The sequence below is a fragment of the Coenobita brevimanus genome, chromosome 97 (assembly GCF_032717465.1).
Source record: "Coenobita brevimanus isolate Jiangsu-jjx chromosome 97, ASM3271746v2, whole genome shotgun sequence".
Taxonomy (NCBI): Eukaryota; Metazoa; Arthropoda; class Malacostraca; order Decapoda; family Coenobitidae; genus Coenobita; species Coenobita brevimanus.
The window spans coordinates 198,055-216,170 of NC_137050.1; the positions used below are offsets into that span (position 1 = coordinate 198,055).

The following is an 18,116-nucleotide window of genomic DNA, read 5'->3' on the forward strand; positions in this document are numbered from 1 at the left end:
TCAATTCTCCGAAATGTACCCTACCCAGCATGAGCTAGAACTGGAGTCGTTTCGAACAGCCGATAACTTCTCCAACCCTTTGACCACCACCTACTCATTGCTCTACATTAATACAAGCAATTATAGAACACGTGTGATATACCTCATCAACCTGGCCTTTTAATTAACTTCACAAAAATAATATTTGACAGAAAAAAAAAAAGGTTAGGTTCCTGATTGAGACTTGGCCCTTTACCTATCCAATCTGCTTGTGATTAAGGAGCAGGTGGCTGTGACAGGGTGTTAAAAAGTTTGTTCAGAGGTAGTTAGGCGAGTTAAGGGGGGCTGGGAAGTAGGGTTTGGGCATGATTAGGTTGGGTGGGAGTAAGTTTACCATCGTCATCATCATCGTCGCCGTCGTCGTTTTTATCATCATCATCATACCAACACTCACTTTTACCGTCTCCATCAGCATTGCCGTGTTTACCATCATCATCATCATCAGCAGCAGCAGCAGCAGCAGCAGCAGCAGCTGCAGTAACATTGCTAACACTGTTACCATCACCGTCACCAGTACCAGTTGCATCATCATCATCACCTTCATCATCATCTTTATCACCATCGTCCCAACACTATCACCATCACTGTCACCATATCCATTTTCGCTGCCATCATCATTATCATCATCATCATCTCAGCCAAGTTTTCATATTGTGTTAACCATCATCTCCCCTCCCCTATCCCTCCTTCCTTTATCCTTCCTCTTTCTTCCTATATCTCCTCTCCCTCTATCTCTCCCCCTCACCCCTCCTTTGTACTGTCTCTTCACCCAACACAACCTCCATCCTTCTCCATTTCTCCTTACTTTCTCTCTCCTTTCCCTCCATTAACCTCTTTCAACCCCTCTCATTTCTTCTTCCACCCTTCGGCCTCCTCCACTCCCCCATACACACATTTCCCTCTTCCTCTCCCATCTTTTCATCTCCTCCCTTTCGTTCCTTCTTTCCTTCTCTCCTTCCATTTTCTTGCTCATTCCCGTCCATCCTGCCACTTTCCTCCAGCTCCTCCCTTCCTTCCTTGTAACTCCCATTTTTCCTTCCTCTCTCACTCTCCTCTTTCCACCCTACCCCCTCTCCATTCTCCCTTCCTCCTCCTACCCTACCACTTTCCTCCAGTTCCTCCTCTACTCCCTTGTTATATTTAATTTTTCCTACCCCTGTCTCCCCCTCCATCTCTCCCCTTCCTCCCTACCCACATTCCTCCAGTCCCTCCTTCCTCTAATCACCAGCCAAGAACAAAGCTGGGAATTAATTAGGTCACATTCCTTCATCCCATTCCCTCCTCCTTACCTTCCATTCCTTTCCTCTCCCTTTACCTTCTCACTGCATTCCTCCCTATTTACTCTCCCATCATTCATTCCTTACCTTTAATAGGTTCATCCTTCCTTCATTCATTCATTGTTCCATCCATTCATTCATCGATCAAGCCTTCCTTTGCGTATTATGCTCTTCCGGTATCCATCTTTTCCTTCCAGTATACTCCCGCTCTTTCATCTCATTCCCACCTGTGCCCATCCTTCCCCCATCCTTCAGTCATTCCCGCCCTTCGCATCCGTCTATTTATCCATAGACTCCTTTTCCTTCTTACCATCCTTCCTTAATTTTCTTTTTTCATGTTTCCCACTCACGCTCTCCCATCCTTCCTTTCTGTGTAATCTCCTTTCTCTCCATTCCACGTACTCTTACTCTCCCTCTCTCTTCCTTTATATCCTCCTTTCTCTCCATCCTTCCATCCATCCATGTGTCTACCCATTCATCCATTTTTTCATGCTTTCCATCCATCTTTCCTTCCCCACTACTTCTTCTTCTTGTATGCTCCCATTTCTCTCTTGGTCCTTTTCGCTTACAGTGTATTCTCTCTTCCTTCCTTCCTTCTTCTTTTTTTTCTGTCTTCCTTCCTTCATATTACCTATATATCACTGCCTTCTTTCATTGCTTTCCAACTTCCTTGTCGCTCAAGCTCTTCCACCCTTCTTATGTAGTTGATTTTTATCATTACTCTCTCTCTCTCTCTCTCTCTCTCTCTTCCCTACCATATTTTCATCTTTGACCAACCTCTTCCCCTCCATCTCCCTAACCTTATCAAAATCTAAATTGAACCTTTCCCTTAATCCTACACTCCCCGCCAATCCTGCCCAGATCTTCTCTCTCTCTCTTTCTCTCTCTCTAGCGGAATACATAGGCAAATTGAAACGTCAGGGAGCTTCTGTAACCTGCCTTCTTTCTAGATTAACCTTACTACCTCCCGCGAGAAAGAGAGAGAGAGAGAGAGAGAGAGAGAGAGAGAGAGAGTGGTGCGTGAAGTGGAAATAGAGAGGTAATGTCCTAGTGCTTAGGAGTACAGTATTCCTTTAATCGATTCGTTTTCACCTGACGGAACTGGGCAACTTAAGTATCAAATCGTGGGTGCATGGAATTCGTAGACCCATAGTTATGAGGTATGAATGAGTCTCTTTGTATAACTAGTCAGTGCAGCCCTCCAGTCGTGGCCGTCAACTGAGAGAGAGAGAGAGAGAGAGAGAGAGAGAGAGAGAGAGTCCTTTACACACTAAGTGGTTTGGGATCTTCGTCAGGTTAGGACAAGCCAATTATCGCACCTTTTCCTTTAGTAATTTTTTTTTGTGTAATACGTTACTATTATTATTATTTTTGTTTTTGTTATTTCTTCATCTTTTGTTATAATAATAATAATAATAATAATAATAATAATAATAATAATAATATAATAATAATAATTATTATTATTGTTTCGTGCCACAGAGTTATACAGATCACAATGACCTCTTTTTCCATGAGAGTTGCTTAAACCTTCCTAACCCAAGGAAGTCTTTTTTGTTTTATTCTTTTCATCTCCTGACGTATTTTGCTTAGTTATGGGGGCACCACTCCTGCATTTGTTTGTCTCTCCATTAATTCTGTAGGTTTCTATCCCATTCACTTTCCCTTTCCCTCCCCGTCTTCGTAGACCTCATCCTCTCTGTCTTCCTCTTCCTTTCCTTCTGGCTCCCCCTCCCGTCTCCTCTACTTCTCTCTCACTTTTAGTGGCCCTCTTCCTTAGTTTCCCTTCCCCATCTCTCAGATATCATTCCCGCCGTCTCCCATTTCCCCTCACATCTTCATTTCCTCCTCCCTCCTCCTCGATTTCTTCATCCTCTTGCATTTCCTTTCTCGTCTTGTCTTTCCTCCTTCCCTCACCTCCTTCTCTCTCTCTCTCTCTCTGTTTATTCATTACTATCCGCGTTGAGAAGCGAGCGGAGTGGTGGTGTTTTCATTGGTGAGGTTAGCAGGCTGGCTTTGTTTGTAAACAAGATTTCTCACGAACGGTTTGAGCTATCAACATAAAACTTTCAGGGTGTCAAGATATGGCAAAATCTTGGACGAGTTCGGAAGTGGGCACCCAGGGTCAAGGTCAAGGTAACCAAAATGGCTGCTAAAGATCAACCAGTTGACCTTTGGTGACCATGACCGTGTCCCCGAGTTCCCATTTTCGAACCCGTCCAAGATTTTGGCCATACATTGATACTCTTGAATTTGGCTCTCAATTGTATTCTGTTTTTCTCTTGGAGGGATCTGTTACTACGGGCTCATGGCCTTTGGTTCCTTCTTCCTCGCATTAAAAAAAAAAAAAAACTCTGAAAGTTTCATGTTGATAGTTCAAACCGTTCATTAGATATTTTGTTACGAGTGAGGGCGAAGCTGTGGAAAGTCTCTCGGCAAATGGTGGCTTTTTCATGCATGTGAGCGGCCCGACTTGGCCCAGCCCAACCCGGCCCAGACCGACCCGGCCCCGACCGCAACGCGTTTGAGAAGTTATTTCTCAGCAGCCACAGGGCCGATCACTGCGTGGTCACCAAATGATATCCCTATTCTTTAATATTTGTTTTTGACAGGTTTCATCACACCCAGGTGGTGCACATGGCACGTGACACGCACCAAGTGCAGCATGTCGAATATCTTCAAAAGAGAGCCACAGGCCAGACGGTTTGTCGTATATGCATGAAACTTGGTAGGTAGATGGCCATCAATATACTCTAGGCATTCTCGGGGTTTAAGGCGATATTTCAGTGCTTTCGGATTTAAATGGCCTCGCTTGTACCTCGCCGACAAAGGCGTTTGCTGGTTCACCCACACAAAAACAAAGCAAGCCAGCCAACCTCACATCTGAAAGGAAGACATTAACATTCCGCCCACTTACCACCCGTGTTGCGAAGCGAGCGGAGTGGTAATGTTCTCAATTGTGAGGTTGGCTGGCTGGCTTTGTTTGTGTGGTTTGTGTGTGCTTTTACATCCTGGATATGAGTCAGATCAGAAATGGAGGTGCAAAATTATGTGCCGAGGAAAGATTTTTCGGCTACGCGGGTGGTGAGATCTCATCGTGAGATGACGTCTAGTTTACCAGTCAGTCAGTCTATCCATCTATCTGTCTGTTTATCTGTCTATCTGTCTCTTGCCGGGTGTATTAGGTCTGATGTTTGCATTCCTTTCTTTTATACTCTTACCCCCTCCATATCCCATATCTCCCTCCTTCCTCATCCTTTTCCCTCCTACCTTCCTCCAGTTGAATCGCTTGAGTATGGATGTGACGGACTTGCTGATCTGAGTGTCCGGAGGTCGAGTCCGGGCAAAGGTTGGGAAGTCCTCCTTGTCTGAAGTCTCTGGGTGAGTGCAGAACTGTAGGGGAGAAATATAAGAACATAAGAATATTGGTGTACAAGAATATAATACCCTGAGGAACATGGAAAGAAATAGAAGAGAGAAACATGGAGAGAAATAAAAACAAAGGATCATGAGAAATATGGAGAAATAAGAATAGACGATCATGAGAAATATGGTGAGAAATAAGAAATAGCAGGGGATAGGAACGTAAGATCATTAGGGTTATCGAGAGAAATAAGAATATAAAATCACGAGACACAGAATGAAATGTGTACTTTAAGATCATGAGCAAATTGGAGATAAAGATAATATTGAGGAATATGGAAAGAAAACGAACCTGAGTCGTTAGAAATGTGGAGAAATTGGGAGAGATATATGACTCGAAATGTGGAAAGAAATGAGAGTAATAATTAAATCATCAGTCATGTATGATAGGCTACACAGTTTTACATGTCATTGCATCGATGCTAATGTCCACTGTCTATACTGACTACATATTAGTTCTGTGTCATTCAGAGCTTGTATTAGTTTTTTTTTTTTTACATGGTTTTTCTTAGGAACATTCAGAGAGAGAGAGAGAGAGAGAGAGATCCTTGGAGTATCGAAAAGATAGAGAAAGGAGAAGCGGTGGACCGAAAAATGTGGAGGCTGCTTTTCTGTGTCTCTCATGGTGATTGCTGAACTGGTGACGAGAGGAGGAAGAAACGGCATAGAAGATAAGGAAGAAGAAGGGAGGGAAGGGAAGAGGAGAATGAATGAATGAATGGAGGAGAGAAGAGAACATCTTGGGAGGAGGGGGAGAACAGGGGGAATGGTAGCAAAGAGAGAAGGGGAGAGGGGAAGGATGTAAAGATTGAAGGCGAAGAAGAGGAGAACTGGGGAGGTGGGGGAAAAGGGAAATGAGACGTAAGTGTCCGAGAGAGGGAGAGGAGGGAAAAAGGGGAAGGGGAAGAGGAGGGTGGAGGAATGGAAGGTAAGGGAGAGGAAGAGGATATTAAGAGAGGCAGGGAGAGGAAGTAGAGTGTGGCGAAGGCATGATGAGAGAAAGTGATTGAATGAGGGAGAGGAAGGGGAGAAAATGAGAAGGAGCCAAAAGAAGAAGGTAAGAAAGACTGGAATAGAACGAGGAATGGGAGAGAGAGAGAGAGAGAGAGAGAGAGAGAGAGAGAGAGAGAGAGAGAGACACACACACACACACACACACACACACACACACACACACACACACACACACACACACACACACACACACACACACACACACACACACACACACACACAACACTAATCGAAAAGAATTCCACGCAAATCATATTCTACGAAACGAAGCAAGCAGGGATACTAAGCACAGATAATTTATAAAGGATTCTATCCAATATTTGCGATGAAGAAGCTCTTACAGCGCTGAATTATCATAAATCACTTTGTCACGTCGTATAATTTCACCTATTACTTCACTTTGTTGTGGCTGTGAATGTCCACTGGTCATATGAGTGAAGACTTAATTACAAACAAGGAATCTTCTGCTAACATTAAGCTCAGGAATCTACAGTATATGAATCGAACTCAGGTGGGCAGCTTGATTATCTCTCTCGCTGTTCTCATTCTGTCATTGTTTCTCTCTCTCTCTCTCTCTCTCTCTCTCTCTCTTTTTTCATTTTGGGTCGGGTGGGACAATGCAAGGCTCTCTGCCTGACATATGGTATTAACTCGAGGATGGGGGGTTTAGTGTAGTTCCCCCATCTTCTCCATTCCCAGGTCTAGTTTCCCTGTTTCTATTTTCTCATATGTCCTCCCTTGCTTATTTAAGTATATTCTCTGACTTTCACCTTATTTAATTTTATTTCTGTATTTCTTTTGAGTCGCCCTCTATAATGGTTTACTGTTTCTGTATTTTGAGTTGCGCTCTATAATGGTATTCGCTGATATTACCCTCCCCCCTCTCCCTTCCCCAATGGTACTCTATTCTAGCCTGTTTTGTTGTTGTTGCTGTTGTTGTTGTTTTTTTTGGTAAGAAAGAAAAAGATAGGAGGAGAAGGAATATACGAGATAATGTGTAAGGAAAGAGTACAGCAGGCAGGGCAGAAAGGAAGTGAAGTAAGAGAATGAATCATTGATGAAGGGACGGAAAGAATAATTGAAAAGACTAGGGAGTAATATAACCGTTGAGTGATGATTAATTTATCTGTTCATAGACATAAATATACATAACAAAGAGAGAGAGAGAGAGAGAGAGAGAGAGAGAGAGAGAGAGAGAGAGAGAAAATCATAAGAGGAAGAGAATATTAATGTACTTGTATTAGGCGAGAGAGAAGAGTAAATGAAAATTATAATTGATGGCAGGGAAGCAAAATGAATGAAGTTTCAATTACGTGCTATTGTGTTGGGAATGTGGTCCAGTGGAGAATAAGTGCATGTGAGAGGTTGGGGAGGGAGGTGTGAGAGGAAGAATTCGGTGAGGGAGAGAGAGAAAGAGAGAGATGTGGAGGAGGACTGGGGGAGAGATGTTGAAATTGGTGATGATGGAGAGAGAGTGGGTTTGAGGTGGGAGAGTGCGAGAACTGTGGTAGGACGAGAAAGGAAGAAGGTGGAGGAGTAGGAGGCGGCTTAGGTATATGCCTTCGACTAAGCGAAGGACATTTAGGCTGATAATCAGTTTCTGTATAAGCCCCAATCTTGCCTTGGAATACCACTTGCAACAGTAATTGTGTTAAAATATTTACATTCTGGAAGACTATATATATAAACAATAACTCTAAGCAATGGCTGAATTATCGCAATTTTATGACTAATATATAACAGATGTTGCTTTGATTAATAGCAAGAAAAAAAAAAGGATTTGATAAACCTACTAAAGCTTTCCTTTCAAGTCTTTAGACAACTCCATATAATCATGTTATTTCTAGATGATTTTAATTAACCCAAGACAGTCAGTTCGAAACTGAAGAGTTAAGATATAACCTTCATTAAATCCTTTATTAACTGGGTACTCTTCTAATGTGGATATAATCATGGAGTGGCAGAAATAGATTTAAAATAAAACATAATTTTCTTAATCGATAGCAATTCAGAGGAAAATTTGCGCAATCATCGATATGTAACTGTCTCCTTTTTCACATTTCCTATATTCCAGCAAGCCAGCGCGATCATCTGTTCCTCTGTGCTTCAAAGCCACTCTATATATATGACATTGCTCTTTTTTTTTATATTACTGAATATTAAAGTAGATCCAGCCATACAGTTAACTCTATCGTGTTCGTGTCTTCTAGTATTTTATTCCAGTATGCGACAAACGGCTTCATTTAAGTGAGAGCGAGTTATAGGAGCCTCAGTGTTAATTCAGTCCCCATTAATTCTCACATGTTCAGGACATGAGAGTCTCTATTACCTTTTCCTTACAAGTTTATTTCTTTGTGGTAAGACGGTGTATTCTAGTTCCGAAATGTTATTTAAGAGCCTCCCCCATCACCATCTCTCTCTCTCTCTCTCGTGTGTGTGTGTGTGTGTGTGTGTGTGTGTGTGTGTGTGTGTGTGTGTGTGTGTGTGTCATTTGTGCGTGGGATGACTTTCACCAGGGAATACTGAAAAATGAAGGTAATTTACTCCTAACAAGGTAAATCAAGGTGGGAAAGCGTGTGCATAATTCACATATCGACACATACTGTACATATTTTCGCGACATATACACAGTTGCCTTTTATAAAGTTAATTAGCTGCATAAATTGACTTTCAAAATTCATCAACGCTTGGGATCATTAAAAATATTTTCCAGTTTCATAATGATAACTATCACTGAAGGTGTTGTAGACGATGATGATGATGTTGATGAGGATGTTGATTACGATATTTCTGTACTTGTGTCTTCCGAGGATTTCCAGTGTCATGGTAATTATTAAACATATGTTTTAAATAGATCAACATTTCCTTACCAAAAGTAATTTGCTTAGTTCATGTGATACAACGAAGTCTCTGGTCATACTAGATCGAGTAAGGTCCTCTGGTTCTAACAAGAACACACACACACACACACACACACACACACACACACACACACACACACACACACACACACACACACACACACACACACACACACACACACACACACACACACACACACACAGTATCCATCATCAAGGGATTTGCAGCTTACCATCAGATATTCCCGGTCAAAAAGTAACGAAATAAGTAACTTAAAATAAATCGTCTGTCGACAGCAAGAATCATATAAATGTAATGTCCTCGGGCTGAAGGGGTTTACTTAATCCCTTCAGTACCGTGACGTCTTCTTTTCCATCTATTGTTTTAATACTTCAAGACGATTTTTTCTGCTGTGAGGAGACTTTTTAAGCAGGAGAAGAAAGAGAGAGAGAGAGAGAGAGAGAGAGAGAGAGAGAGGACACACTACAAAGTAACTTCCTCTAGCTAAATGGCTACTTAAGGCCTAATTCCAGCAAGGTCAATTCCTTGAGAAGATTTTGAACCCTTAGATAATTACTTGTTAATTGATGAGTTAATTCGATCTCAGATGGATAGGTGAGCAGGTGGTAGGGGAGGCAGGGAGAGGGAGGTATTAAAGGAAGAGAGAAGAGGGGAGGAGCTGAGAGAGAGGGGGAGAGATGGAGTGAAGAGAGTAGGCAGGAAGGGAGGGACTGGATGGAGAAGGCAAAAACGGAGTAGTCGGGGAGGAGAGGAAATGGAAAAATGATGAAGGAAGAGAAATTGGAGTAGAACGGTGAGTCGGTGATGAGGATGAGGAGGAGAAAAGAGATGGCCATACAGATAAATAAGTAGATGATAGATTGTTGTGTGTGTGTGTGTGTGTGAGAGAGAGAGAGAGAGAGAGAGAGAGAGAGAGAGAGAGAGAGAGAGAGAGAGAGAGAGAGAGAGAGAGAGAAAGGCAGGGAGATATAGGGAGGCAGGAAGAATGGCACAGGGAGGAAAGGAGAGACGGGTTCTCATCGGTCAGTGAAGCTGCCTATCACCTCTTTCGTATCATTTTCTGTGCATATAGCATATGATACGTTCTCGTCGTTTATTATGTCATCTGTGTTAATATAAAAGTATTTTAAGTAACATACAAGAGGAGAATAAGAAGAGATGTATGAAATAATTCGTTATGGAGGAAGTACTAGAAAGTCTCATAAGCTGATACTAATACGAGCTCTGGAGTGGAAGGATGAGGAATGGAGAGATTTTTAGTGACTGAGAAGAGGAAGGGAAAGATTTTTATTGCTAAACAGAGGAAGGAGAGATCTGGAGTGGCTGGGAGAGGGAGGGGGATATCTGAAGTGACAGGGAGAGCGAGGGAAGCTGGGAGAATGGCAGAGTAGGGAGAGAGAGGGAAGCTGGGAGAGTGGCAGAGTAGGGAGAGAGCCGGAATGGAAAGGAGAGAGGCATAGAGTGGCAGGAGGATGAAGAAGGAGAATGATTAGAGAATAGGATTGGCAGGGAGAGAAGAGATACTTAAGAGTGACAGAGATAATTAAGAGATAGAGGCCGGGAGAAGTGAGAGACAGTTATAGAGGCAGGGAGAGGAGAACAGAGGGACTTGGAGTGGTGGAGTGAATGGTAGGGGGAATGAAAGGAGTGGTGGAGTGAATGGTAGGGGGAATGAAAGGAGATCGGTTTTAATTGAATGGGTTACTGTATAGGACGTACAAAAGGGAAACTTTGAAAGAAAAGGGAGGAGAGAAGGAGGCATAGGAGAGACAGAGTGGCCAGGAGGCAAGACAGGGAAGAAAGAGAATAAAATGTAAACTGAGAGATAGGAGTAAATAAAGAAGGAAGATGCGTAATGTGAGGAGGAAATGAGGGAAGAAGAAAGGCAGGGTCTATTAAAGTAGAATTGAGTGGAAGGGAAAGAGGAAGAGAGAGTGTCATAACCATGGAGTCAAGACGGAATAAGAATGAATGTCAGAGTAAGGTAATGAGGAAGAGAGGAGGGAGGGAGGGAGAAGGAAGAAGGACAGCATAGATTAAGATAGGAATGAGGGTTGGAGGGAGGGATGATGTGAGGATTGTAGAGTAAACTGGCATGATTAAAGGCTAGCCGTGGGGTGAGGGACAGAGGGCACGGTACACAGGAGGCCAGCACGATGGACACGTGTATGTAATCGCTGGTGCTGCTGCATATGCATTCTACTTCCTCTGTTATTCTCCACAGGGCATATTGAAAGATTACTCTGGCCTACCTTGAAACAGTTTCAAGACTGATTAGTTTAACTAAGTTCCTTCAGTCTGATGACTTCTTATATATTTTTAGTACTTGCTACCGCCAAACATATTTATTGAACTTCTAACTGGTCTCAGGCAGTGACTAGGTTAATCAAGGCTATATTCAGTTCCTTAAAAATATCGCCTTCTTCTGTCTGCCTCTGAGCAAAAGTCTCTGCACATTCCTGTGACCCTCCTTAACCAGCCACCATCACCCTTGCTCTTAGCATGTCTAGACATTCTTATCATGCCGATTCGCGTCACATTCCTAGTAACTCTTACGTCAAATCCCTCTCGTAGCACACGTGTCTAGACAGAATGTAAAGGAGTGTGTATGAGCAATTAAAGCGTGATATAACACTACTACGGCTGGTTGCAGAAGGTTACGCCATGTTCACTGTCTACAAACATTGTCGATATCAACATAAATTAAACTTTTGGTGTAGGCGGCCGTGATGGTAAGGTTGCTGTGTGACTGGCAGACAGATTTTCGTTATTTGTGCTTATATTGATGATGAGATTTTTCGGAATAAAATACCAAGTCAGCAATGTAATAACATAATAAGGTGACAAAATAGGCATTTAACTAGTGGGCAGTTGTGAGACCAAATTTACAGTATGCTCACCTTCTACTGCTATCACTGGCTAAAAGCAAGTCGTATACAGGATTTCACGCCGAATAAATGCATAGTAGCGTGGAGTTTCACTTGATTGCAGGAGTAAGTGTCGTCCAGAAGTGCTACTCGTGCAGTCCAGAAATACCACTTTTATCACTGGACAACAGGCACTTATTTGGTATTAACCTTGACCAGGATTCTCCTCCAGCTGTCTCGACCGTATGAATAATATACCGTATTCACATAATAAGACAAATAGATCCTATGCTTCATCCACTCCGATTCACGGAGGAGGAGGAGGAAGTGAGGAGCGAGGAAGAGGAGCAAGGAGAAAACCCTCTTAAAATATTCCTCTTCATACTAAATTGCGTCTGACTGAGGGCTTGGAGGCTTAAGAGGGACGACTCAAGGCAGGAGGAAAAAAGAGAGATGGGGTGCTGCCTGGGCTTTTAGGTCTGTCCGCTGTGGGAGTTTTCGGAGAGAAGGGGGACTGCTGGAAAGTTATTTTAGGCGTCTGGTGTACTAGTGGTTAGAACACCTCAGTTGGAGTGACGACTCGCATAAGTTCGATCCCCAAGATTTGACTGCACGTTTTTCAATAACGTAATGCCACCAAGGGAAATAAGCTGGTCTGCGACCCTTAAAATAACGTCGTGGGGTAAAATGGAACTAACTATTACTGCTTTCGTTACTGCTGGGAATTTGTAAACGGGGCTGTTGGGGTATTTAAAGGAGACATTTTGGTATGCTTAAGTGGGAAAGTATAGTATTGAAGAAAAAAAATAATTAGGTCCTCTATGGGGTTCTTAGGTAGACCGACGAGAATTTTTACTCGGTTTCCTTTTTATTTATTTATTTAATTTTGAGAGAGAGACATACTTAGTGGACGGTAGTAAGTCTTGCATCTTGGGTACATCTAGGGAAAATTAATAAAGGAAGTTCAGGGAAACGGTAAGGACATTGGAGTGTTGTGTGTTAGAACTTTTAACTCCTAACACTACGAGGGCTCTCGTGAGTTGAACAGGGTCGCCAGGTTGCTTCATGATTAGGACAGTAATATGAACGCCGAGAAGAGAGTTACTTTTAATCTTGTCAGTCAGAGATACCCTTCCTGAGGTACGTTATTGTCCAGAGTGAAAGAGGATATAGTAAAATTAAAAGCACCGCCTGTAGTAGAGGTACTAATTGTGAAGACCTGGGGTTTAAGACTCGTCAGTACGATCAGTGGGTATCGCATGGTGTTGATTATAGTGATAAAGGAAAGTGCATGGAATATGAACGTGCAGATATGTAGAACTGAAACAACATCCCTGCTGTAGATTCACTGTTTATTGCATGTTTAGTCGCCATGATGCTGGAGAGGGGCACCTTCACCTGGTGGCACCGATATAACTGGGCAGCTCCTCTGCATGCTTATTCAAGCGTCCCTCAGTTTCATCCCTACCCCCAAAAGGAGCATGGTGGATTGCAGAAGGGCAACGTCGGCGTACAGTCCACCGGGTTTACATCCAGATGAGTCTGGGGTTGCTACTACTACTACTACTACTACTACAACTGCTATTACTACTTCTTCTTCTTCTACGACTACTACTACTACTACTACCACTACTACTGCTACTACTACTACTACTACTACTTCGTCACCATGTTTCGAAAGTGATGAGTAGTGCGCTCGGACACCATATGTGCCCACCTATCGTGTGGATGGGCCATAACCAACGTTGCGTGGGGATTAATTAAAGTCCATTAGCTCCAAAGACGATACCACTCTTAAAACACTGGAGCCATTTTAAGAGCTTTCCAATACCGCCTTCATACACGAGACGCCGATTCTTGTAATTAAGGAGTTATTTAGCGCCACATTTGAAGAAGAACATTCGTGGAGAATATTGCACGTTTTATGTTATGTAGACAGTAATTAGTGCCATATTCATGGTGGCATACGAGGCTTTGTAGCACCTCGTCCTCAGTGACTTATTTTCCGTATTGTGCGTCTCAACTTTATTTTTTTTTTTTTTGTAGTTTATATATCGTTTTAATATCGACGAAGTTTCCATCAACAACACACAAGAGGATATTAAGGTGTAATATGCAGAATAAATCGCTAAAGATGTGTCGTGAAATCTTTAAAGCCACATAGAATATAGAATACGACTTTATTTTACGCAGAACATATGTTGCATTTTCACTCCTTAGGATTTGCCCATATTATTAACGATTTATGTGTCTTAAAATTTTGCACCAAAATCGTTTCAGTTCGTCCCACATGAATGTACTATTTATATGTTAAATTTAATCCAAATCTGATCAAACATCATGGTATAACGCTGCTCCCAGATATTTAACCTTGACCTGTGACCTTTATCTCTGATCTCTCTGCATCAGAATCGAGTTTTGTTCCCAGACCAGCACACAGTGTACTGTGTGTGCCAGTTTTAATCCAGATCAGATCAGGTTTTTACGAGAGATTTTGTTGGCACAAATACTTCATACATACAGACAAACATAAGAGTACATAGGAAGTACAGGTAACAATAGGCCTGTTAACCAGTGACGAAAATATCTGTTGGAAGAAAGTGTAATTCTAAGATCTAGCCAACGTGTAAGAGAAAAGGATAGAAAAGAGAATATATAGGTACATGCATAACCTCTCCCTTATGCTTAAATCAGTGAACCTGAGTAAAAATAGCTCACATAGGAGATCATAGGCAGGTTGAATGCGGCTGCCATGCGCGCCTCGTGAACACAAGTCTCCTGGGGTCCGATGTAGGCGGAGATGTTGGATATCCAGAGTCGGGCTGTCTGTAGAATACTCTCTTCCTCCTGACCGTACGTTTCGGCCACGGTGAAGTTCAGGCGGTGACCGAACACCAGGGGAAAGGCGGAGTTCACCTGAAAAGAAGAGGGAGGGAGGGTAGATTAATGCCTGTCAGGTGCGCAAGAGTAAAGGCAGAATTCAACTGAAAGAAATACAGACGTCAGTAAGTGCATCCGTACGAGAGGTCTATTCCAAGTGACTAACTTTATCCGGCAACATCAAAACGAAAGTGAAAGCGTCACCGCTTGAAGGGATTAGGCAGACATTGCTTATACTGGATTTTAAATAGATAACCCAGTAAATGAAACTAAAGGTGTCACCGCTTGAAAGGGTTAAGTAGACATGCACATACTGGGTTTTAAATAAATAACCCAGTAATGCTTTAGAGAGCTGAGAGAGGATTAGATACAGATACATAAAAAGATAGACAGATAGACAGACAGATATATGAAAAAAGCTGTAAGCCCAACTGTTAGAATATAAAGACAACATTTATTCCTCGTGAATACAGGGTGAGGGGATAAAAGTAATTAACTGGATTATTGACAAATGAAAGGAAATGAAAGTAAATGCGAGAGGAAGGGTGGAAGGAAGAGAGAGAGGAAAGAGAAAAAGAGAGGGATTAGGTTTAATGAGCGGTGGGAAAGTGCGAGAAAGAGGTGATAATGAGAGGAAATTTGGCGAAAGTGAGAAAGAATGCGAGAAAATAAGGGTAAGAGAACAAGCGTTTTCTTAGTAATTTTTCTTTTTCTTTGGGGGAGGGGGGAGACGGATATCTCTAGAAGCAACTCTGTCAGTCACTTACAGACAGTTTTCGATGGTGATGTGCTTCACTCCCGTAGATTTTAGCGAAATGATCGAAGTCATACCACATCACACCACACCACCCTCTCACTCCACACCACATTACACCACACCACTCTCATTCCACAGCATAAAATCACCCCCTCCCACGTCACATGACACCAAGGGCATTAATCGAAGGGACCTGCATTTGCTTGTTATAAAACTGCACTGTCTATGAAACAAACCGATAACAAACAAAAATAAAAGAAAACTCTGCTGTCGATTTGAAAGAGTAAAGGTCAGGTATAAGCAATATAAAGTCGCTGTAAATGTAGTGAACAGCAATCAAAATTACAGCGACTAAATTCAGCTTTAAGCCGCGAGAATCAAGAACCAAAAATTACATTAGCCTTGGAGCGTCAGCAATTTCTTTGAAAAATCCAATTAGAAAACTCAGGGCAAACTGTTCGTATTTTTGGAAAGCATTTTTACTAGGGCTGGTACATGATGGAGAAAAAAAAGAAAAGATCAGGCTTCTAAAATCTAAATCTTTTGGTTGCAAATAACCCTGCTTTGGAATTAACTTCGGCAAACGTGAGATGATTTTGAGGTGTTCAAGAGAAACCTGAATATGTTTCCGTGGAAACAGAAATCTGTACGATAATTTGTGCGGTGATAGCTGGAATGGAACGCTATAGGGTCGTACTATAAAAACTAAACTCTGGTTTTGCCGAAAGTGAGCATCTTACATTCCAGATTTTCGTACCATAAATAAATTTGCAGTTCACGCCAGGCGTTCGTCACCTGTTGATAGCGTAAAATCGTGTTGGAATGTTGACAGGTGGATAAACGCCACGCGAGACTACCTGCTTCTGTGTAACAAACTTAAATATTCATAAATACAGTAGCCGGTTTTTCATTTATAAACACTGGATAATTCAGGAAGAAAATTTTCCTTAGCAAGCTAAAGATAATGAGAAATACAACGCTGTTCATAAAATTTTACAAGACTGAACGTTTCCGTAACGAATACGAGTAAACAAAAACTTCCTTGTTGTTGGGGTGGCGGCGTGGCGCATAATATTAGAGTAAGGATATTAATTGTGCTTTCTGGCTTACTTTAGACAACATGCTTACTTTCTCAGTAGATTTTTGAAAAGGCAAGTGTTTGAAAGTTTGTGTTTTAACCAGCTCAGTGCTACAGCTACCACATCTGAGGACAAGCCAGTAAGCTTGTGCCTCTAGGTCAACATCCTTGTGTGACAAGCTTCCATTTGAAAAATCATGAAATAAAGGAAATATAAGAAGAGCGTATATACAGCATTATATTACATGGCAGAACTTACACAGAGTTAGGTCAGTGTTGGTAAATTGTTAGTAAAGTTTGCATTTTTTTTTTACCAGTTTCAGCGTTCTGTACTGTTAAGTTACAGAAATTGGTAAACAAACAATTTTTTTCATCAGTACTAACACATATGTGCAGTCATTTAAGTTCTTTATTGATATATGTAATTCGTTTTTGCACGAAAATAATAAGCTGATTAAGTTAAGATAAAGTTAGGTTTGCCAGATTTGAGTGGTTAGGATGGTGGCTGAAATATTTATCTTTTTCAATCAGGCATTCGGATTTGAGCACAGGTGTGTTGGCTAGAAAACAAACTTAATATGAAAAATAGCTAATTAGATAGAAATGACAGTTACTGTAATGGAGGAGTAGATGGGTGTAGGATAGGGAAGGAATATTGGTTAGGGTGGAAAGATTATACAAAAGCATGAATGGTGCAGTTAAGCAGTGACTGACAAACAGGAAGTAATGAGAAATATTTAACAAAGGAGACAAACGTCAAGCATATGAACAGTTTAGGAGAAGGCTGTGATAACAATCCAGTAAACAGATTGAAAATATATAAAACAACTGGATGAAAGTACTGTAGAGGTGGAATGATTTCTGGGAAAAGAGGGAAACTTATCTGTCAGACTGGGACAGAAAAAGAAATACTGTATCATATAACTTTGGAAGTCATTGCATACTGCATGAAGGGAAAGGTAATAATAAAGAACGTGGATACCAGAGTAATGTAATTACTGAGTTAGGCTGGAAATTTACTAGTAATATTTGAAACGGAAGGTGGCAATAGTAAAGGAAAAAAAAACTATAGCTAGATATAGGGAAACTGAGTGAACAATTGCTACAGTACACACATCTGATAACCAATATTTTCCAATATGGTGTGCTGGTATATGGATAGGGTTATAAAAGAGATACAAGGTAGGGCAGTGGATGTTGGAGCTTCCCAAATGAGAGAGGGCAGTGTGTGGAAAGGCCCAGTACTGTTGTTTGCAAATGTTACTGTTATCAAGTGAAGACGATGGCGAGCTGCAAGGCGTGGTGAATGAGTTTGGGAGAGTTTGTAAGAAGCGGAAGCTAAAGGTGAATGTAGGGAAGAGTAAAGTTATGGTCTTCGAGAGAAATGAAATCACGTAATGTACAGTGAGGTTGGATGAGGAGAAAATGGAAAATGTGAGTGCGTCTAAGTACTTGGGTAGTGTGATGAATATGGATGGAAGTTTAGATGGTGAAATGCTTGAAAGGGTACAACAAGGAAGCAAGGTTGCTGGTTCTTTGAAAACAGTGATAAGAAACAGGGAAGTGAGCACGGAAGTGAAGAAGTAACTGCATGACGGTATTGTGATAATGTACGGAAGTGAAGCTTGGACCTTGTTGGAGGGAACAGGAGAGGTAAGATATATAACAACCGCTCGTCCACAAGTCTAATATATGTAACTCCACTACAAGTAACTACAAAGGAGTTACAAGGTCTTTCATGATACCTTCAATAATATCGTCACTTCCAGGTATCTCTTTAAGTTGAGTAACAGTGTCCGTATGTTGTGAGAATGAAATGAAATATACGTCATTGCAGTGAAAAGGTGAATCAGCCTTTCAGTTTTCTTCTCTGCCGAGATTATTATGGTATATTCGTG

At 41.7% G+C, this 18,116-nt stretch overlaps 1 protein-coding gene across 1 annotated transcript in view; it reads right to left on the reverse strand.

Annotated features, from left to right (window-relative positions):
• LOC145413756 (guanylate cyclase 32E-like) overlaps positions 1-18,116 on the reverse strand; it is a 196,190-nt gene that overhangs the window by 72,862 nt on the left and 105,212 nt on the right. The window contains exons 5-6 of the mRNA XM_080283413.1: positions 14,222-14,419; positions 4,587-4,709 (exon numbers count right to left, since the gene is read on the reverse strand). Of these exons, the coding sequence (XP_080139539.1) occupies positions 4,587-4,709; positions 14,222-14,419 (321 nt within the window). The remainder of the gene's footprint in view (positions 1-4,586; positions 4,710-14,221; positions 14,420-18,116) is intronic.